The sequence below is a fragment of the Oryza sativa genome, chromosome 3, assembly GCF_034140825.1.
Source record: "Oryza sativa Japonica Group chromosome 3, ASM3414082v1".
NCBI lineage: Eukaryota > Viridiplantae > Streptophyta > Magnoliopsida > Poales > Poaceae > Oryza > Oryza sativa.
Genome location: NC_089037.1, coordinates 1,040,562 through 1,046,976, shown reverse-complemented (window position 1 = coordinate 1,046,976; position 6,415 = coordinate 1,040,562). Strand labels below are relative to the sequence as shown.

The 6,415-nt window shown below is 53.2% G+C and overlaps 1 protein-coding gene across 1 annotated transcript; it reads left to right on the top strand.

Moving 5' to 3' along the window:
* Positions 1-2,680: 2,680 nt before the first annotated feature.
* LOC4331422 (subtilisin-like protease) lies at positions 2,681-5,288 on the top strand. Its single transcript, XM_015777438.3, has one exon. The coding sequence runs from the start codon at positions 2,792-2,794 to the stop codon at positions 5,054-5,056; it is 2,265 nt and encodes a 754-aa protein (XP_015632924.1). The 5' UTR covers positions 2,681-2,791; the 3' UTR covers positions 5,057-5,288.
* The last annotated feature ends 1,127 nt before the right edge of the window (positions 5,289-6,415 follow it).

Sequence of the window (6,415 nt, the reverse complement as noted above, 5' to 3'; positions counted from 1 at the left end):
ACAGCTGGTGCAGGCAGTATCAGCAGCTCATCTCCCTGGAGTATCTATCCAGTATATCTACGCATGTGTTGGTACGCCATGGGCAACGTGTTGGTTGAATTCGCGATAAGCCCTCACGTTGACTAGTTTAATCCGTCAGGCTAGCTCCTCTCGCGCATTCCATTCCTAGGGGCTTCGACCGCACATCGCAGTGGAGGAGCCAACCGAGGGAGTGCGTGCGTGCGTGTGTGTGGACTGCTCTGTTGTGTGCGCCGAGGCAATTTCTTTATCTTACGGGAGACGAGGAAAAGGTGGGCGGCGCGGCGAGCTACTAGCAGAAAAGATGGCGAGAGAGCGGAAAAAAGCCTCTCCGGCCGCCGTGCCGTCTGTTCGTTCCATTATTCCAGCCACGTACGCGTATATGACAATACGGTGCACTCGATGTGGGGGTAGATAGATGGTAGATGTTCCGATCATATAGTATAATCCATCGGCGGACATCATGAACTGCAATCATGTATTGCATGGATACATTGAGAGCGAACAATCATGAGCGAGTTAGATGCACCAATTATTGCTGTAGAACTAATTTGGCCGATTTGTCAAAAAATGGAACCCAGGGAACTCTGCTACACACAACCGAGTATATGGAGGGCGGATGAAGATCTATCTGTTTAAGCTTAATCGAACCAAATCTAACATATCTTCACTGAGCTCAAAACAAGTCTCCTATACAGCTCTATCTCCCCGGTACACGAAGAGATGTCTCTTTCCGGTTACAGGGACACATCGGAATTCTCTTTTCCACGTCGAGCTGTGGGAGCATTGTTCGATAAGGCAGGCTCCTGTAAGAGCACCCGTAATGTTAAATATAAAACATATACATCTCAGCAACAAACTAGATTAGTATTAAACCATCTCAATAGTATGTCTACATTGGTATCTATAGCTCTCTAATCCATTGCCTCGTTTTTCTTTATAGATTATCTCTAAATTAGTAGATAGTTTTGCTCTCTCTCCATTTAATTTTTTCCAAGTAGAAAAATATGCTGACATAGATCTCTTGTAGAGAGTCTATAGATAACCATTGCGGGTGTCCTAATCCAAAAACAATCGTAATCGAAGAAAGAAAGTACTCCCTCCGTCCCAAAATAAGTGCAGTTTTGCACTATTCACGTTTAACGTTTAACCGTTCGTCTTATTTGAAATTTTTTTATGATTAGTATTTTTATTGCTACTAGATGATAAAATATGAATAATACTTTATATGTGATTAAATATTTTCAATTTTTTAAATAAGACGAACGGTCAAACGTTGGACACGGATATCTACTACTGCACTTATTATGGGACGGATGTATTAAAGTCTGAACTCGGCGACCAATAAATAATCCTCTAGCATATCAGCACGATCGAATTGTATATTTGTTTATTCGCGCACTGTCATTCTCCCCACGCAAAGCGACAAGCAGCGGCTCGGAAAACGGCTTCGTGGCTCGGACATCTGTCGACAAAAGCGACACCCCGCTGGAGTCAAAGAATGATTGACCCTCGTCTCATGGTCTCATCCACTGCTTCTTCTTCCCCTCATCTCCCTGCCCCGAGGCCTCTGGGCCCATGAGCTAGACCATCATTAGCCCTGTCGTTGACAGGTGGGCCCAATGTCCCTTGGTCCCTGTGGGCCCCACTGGCAGGCAAAAGAGGGGAGGCAATGGACTGGTACTGAACGTTCTAAAAAGACGCCGCCGAGTCGCTCCCGTCCACGGCGTCCAGCTAGCGTTTTGCCGCAGTGGCCAACAAACGGCCAGCGATCCACGGGAGCGACGCGGATTCGAATCATCGGCATTGCCGCCCCTGCACTTCCACTGGAGCTAGTTACCGCCCAGCATTGGCTCTGTGGCTCAGTGGCGCGCATACAGCTCGCTCCACTGACGTCTGCTTCACAAGTCACTGCCATAGCCGCGGAGGTCACACTTTTCTTCTCGTGTCAAATTAAAGATGATGTGACTGAAAAATTGTGTGTGTATGACAGGTTGATGTGATGGAAAAGGAATGAAGTTTGGATCAAAACTTTGAATCTAAACACAATCTACTTTTGAGTAAAATTGATCCCATCAGTGAGGAATGATTTATTAGCAGCAAAAAGAACCGTTGCTTGCTGCACATTTAAAACTTGTGGCAATGCTAAGCTAGTAAGCTCATACTAGCCCGTAAAATACGAGTATCTTGGAGTGCAAATGTGCAATGACACTATTCAACCGAGCTATACGCCGACCACGCCATTCCATATCTTCGAAGCAGAAGTTACCCCTACCTTAACTGGTGCAGTTACGGGTAAGTGTCGCTTCAGATATGATTTCTCGGAAGGAAATCGTGGGGAGTCCATACGACATCCATGGACTTCACCGGAAAGTAACTCCACCTCCAGCTCCAAGCCCGGGCTTCTTCTAGAGGAAAGGCCATGAACCCATCGTTTTCTGATCCAACGGTCACCCTGCTCACCGGGAGCAGTTTGCAGCAAATTCAAATTCAACTGGGTGACCCCCCCTGCATTGCCATTGCCTCTCTCTCCTCTCCTCCTTTCGTTCGTCCTGCTTCTGCTCTCCAGCTCACCGCCAGTGCCGCCCATCACTCACGCCTCCCACCCACTGCCCCTGTCCCTCCCTCCCCTACATAAACCCCCGCACTCCCCCTCCTTGTTGCCACGCCACTCCCCCCTCCCCACCACCATTGTTCAAATCATATCAGCTCCAGTTTTTACTCACAAGTCGCAAGTGAGAGCCACTGAGCCAGCATCCAACCAGTGTACATCATGAGGACTCAACGAATCCTCCTCGCCGTAGTAGTGTCCATGGTTGTTTCCTCAGCGATGCTGGCCGTTGTCTCCTGCGCGCGGGAGAGGAAGAACTACGTGGTTCATCTCGACCCGAGGGAGGACGGCGGCGTCGCCGACTCGGTCGAGCTGTGGCACCGCTCGTTCTTGCCGGAGGCCACGCCGGAGGCGGCGGGGGATGATGGCCCGAGGATCATTTACTCGTACAGCCACGTGCTGTCCGGGTTCGCCGCGCAGCTCACCGACGACGAGGCTGAGGCGATGAGGAAGAAGGAGGGGTGCATCAGACTGTACCCCGAGGAGTTCTTGCCGTTGGCGACCACCCATTCGCCGGGGTTCCTTGGGCTTCACCTCGGCAATGATGGGTTCTGGAGCCGCTCCGGGTTCGGCCGGGGCGTGGTGATTGGGCTCCTGGACACCGGTATTTTGCCCAGCCACCCGTCGTTCGGCGACGCCGGGATGCCGCCGCCGCCCAAGAAGTGGAAGGGCACCTGCGAGTTCAAGGCCATCTCCGGCGGCGGATGCAACAACAAGATCATCGGCGCGCGCGCCTTCGGCAGCGCCGCGGTCAATGCGACGGCGCCGCCGGTGGACGACGCGGGGCACGGCACGCATACGGCGAGCACGGCCGCGGGCAACTTCGTCGAGAATGCCGACGTCCGCGGCAACGCCCATGGCACGGCGTCCGGGATGGCGCCGCACGCGCACCTGGCCATATACAAGGTGTGCACCAGGAGCCGGTGCTCCATCATGGACATCATCGCCGGGCTGGACGCCGCCGTCAAGGACGGCGTCGACGTGCTCTCGTTCTCCATCGGCGCGTCCCCCGGTGCGCCGTTCAACTACGACCTCGTCGCCATCGCCACGTTCAAGGCCATGGAGCATGGCATCTTTGTCAGCTCCGCCGCTGGCAATGATGGCCCAGTCGCCGCCACCGTGGGCAACGGCGCGCCATGGATGCTCACGGTCGCGGCCGGCACCATGGACCGGGCGATACGCACCACGGTGACGCTCGGCAACGGCCAGGTGTTCGACGGCGAGTCCCTGTACCAGCCGCGGAACAACACCGCCGGGCGCCAGCTCCCGCTGGTGTTCCCGGGCCTGAACGGCGACTCCGACTCACGAGACTGCAGCACGCTGGTCGAAGAGGAGGTGAGCGGCAAGGTGGTGCTCTGCGAGAGCCGCAGCATTGTCGAGCACGTCGAGCAGGGACAGACCGTGTCCGCGTACGGCGGCGCCGGCATGATCCTGATGAACAAGCCGGTCGAAGGATACACCACATTCGCCGACGCGCACGTGCTGCCGGCGTCGCATGTGAGCTACGCCGCCGGGTCAAAGATCCTGTCCTACATCAAGTCCACTCCCAAGCCGACGGCGAGCGTCACATTCAAGGGGACGGTGATGGGGTCGTCGCCGGCGCCGTCCGTCGCGTTCTTCTCGTCCCGGGGGCCGAACAAGGCCAGCCCGGGCGTTCTGAAGCCTGACATCACCGGGCCCGGCATGAACATCCTCGCCGCGTGGGCCCCTGGCGAGATGCACACCGAGTTCGCCGACGGCGTCAGCCTCTCCTTCTTCATGGAGTCCGGCACGTCGATGTCCACCCCGCACCTGAGCGGCATCGCCGCCATCATCAAGAGCCTTCACCCGACATGGTCCCCGGCGGCGATCAAGTCGGCGATCATGACGTCGTCCGACGTCGCCGACCACGACGGCGTGCCGATCAAGGACGAGCAGTACCGCAGCGCGAGCTTCTACACCATGGGCGCCGGCTACGTCAACCCGTCCCGCGCCGTCGACCCGGGCCTCGTCTACGACCTCCACACCAACGACTACATCGCCTACCTCTGCGGCCTCGGCATCGGCGACGACGGCGTGAAGGAGATAACCCACCGCCGCGTCTCCTGCGCCAAGCTCAAGGCCATCACCGAGGCGGAGCTCAACTACCCGTCGCTGGTGGTGAAGCTGCTGTCCCAGCCGATCACCGTCCACCGCATCGTGACCAACGTCGGGAAGGCCAACTCCGTGTACACCGCCGTGGTGGACATGCCCAAGAACGTCGCGGTCACCGTGCACCCGCCATTGCTGCGCTTCTCCAGGGCGTACGAGAAGCAGAGCTTCACGGTGACCGTGCGGTGGGCAGGGCAGCCGGCCGTCGCCGGCGTCGAGGGGAACCTCAAGTGGGTCTCCGACGAGCACGTCGTGAGGAGCCCGATCGTGATACCGCCAGCGAAGGCCGTCGTGTAGTGGATCGAATTGAGCAGCAAAATCAGCAGCTTCTCTGCTCGTGTTCGACGAGAGTAGAATGCACTCAGAGTACGTGTCCGGTGTACGTAACGTATGGCGACGTAGGCGTATTACGGATCGATTTGTTGTATAGGGCTACCGATCGTTGTAACGGCAGCAAGCTCAGCTGCAACGGAGTTGTGTAAATACTGGAAAAATAATGGATTTTTAGTCTGTAAGATGACTCGATCGATCCGGCATTTCAATCATTCCGTTTAATTGAATCTAGTACTGGTACAGATCATAAAATCAATTGGACTAGTACTCCTACTCCCTCCGTCTAAAAAAAAAGACAAACCCTGGTTTCCGTGCCCAACGTTTGACTGTCCGTTTTATTTGAAAAAATTATGAAAAAAATTAAAAAGACAAGTCACATACAAAAATATTAATCATGTTTTATCATCTAACAACAATGAAAATACGAATTATAAAAAATTTTTATATAAGACCGACAGTCAAAATTGGACACATAAATTTTTTTTCTTTTTGTCTTTTTTTCCCGATTTGTCTTTTTTTTTTTGACGGAGGGAGGGAGTACGCTTTAAGATGTGCACTGAGAATTCCAACGCGTTTGGAGATCGGAGATGGAGCACTAAAACCACCGCCTTTTTTTGCTTGAGATTTTTCCTTTGGGTTGCTCGATCGAGTTTGAAGGCCGTGAACTGATGATGGCCAGCTGCAGCTGCTGTAAAATTATGGAGCCGCTGCTTTGCTCGATCCGTATGGACCGTATGCCAACCAGAAAACGTCACAGGAGTAATAACGAGAGACAGAGATGCATAGCAATAGCATAGCTAGCCCGGGTTTCGCCATTACTGAAGACGCGTTCTGTCATACGCGCACAGGGATCATAACTCTCGGTCGTTTTTATGGCGTTCCTACCCCCACATTCACTTTCAGACGGCAACATCAATTTTTCCAGCCTGTAACTTTCATTCGCTGCGACACCGTACACGCATGAGAGCTGAGCTGAGCTAGCGAGATGAGCAATTCTGTACTGTTCCGACCTTGTGGACTTGTACTGTCTCATGCGTGTTGCTGCATTTTCTGAAGCTGTTCTCGTTTCTCGGTTAACAACAAATACTCCTACACACCGAACAGTTGCTAGGTACACCATGGCACCAACAAATGCCTGTTCAGGTCTAAAGAAAAAGATGTACTGTTTCAGATTTAGTTTCGTAGTGGTAGTAGTAGCATATTAACTAGCCACACTTTGGTGGGTAGGATCTAATTAACTTCCTGGTTTGTAAACCTCAAAGTTTGTTACTACAAGCCTTGCTCATGCTGTTGCTGCATTGAGATTGGAAAGCTGCTAATAGG

Bases quoted from the DNA above. Each gene is read 5' to 3' on its own strand.
- LOC4331422 (XM_015777438.3), top strand. From the start codon at position 2,792: ATGAGGACTCAACGAATCCTCCTCGCCGTAGTAGTGTCCATGGTTGTT.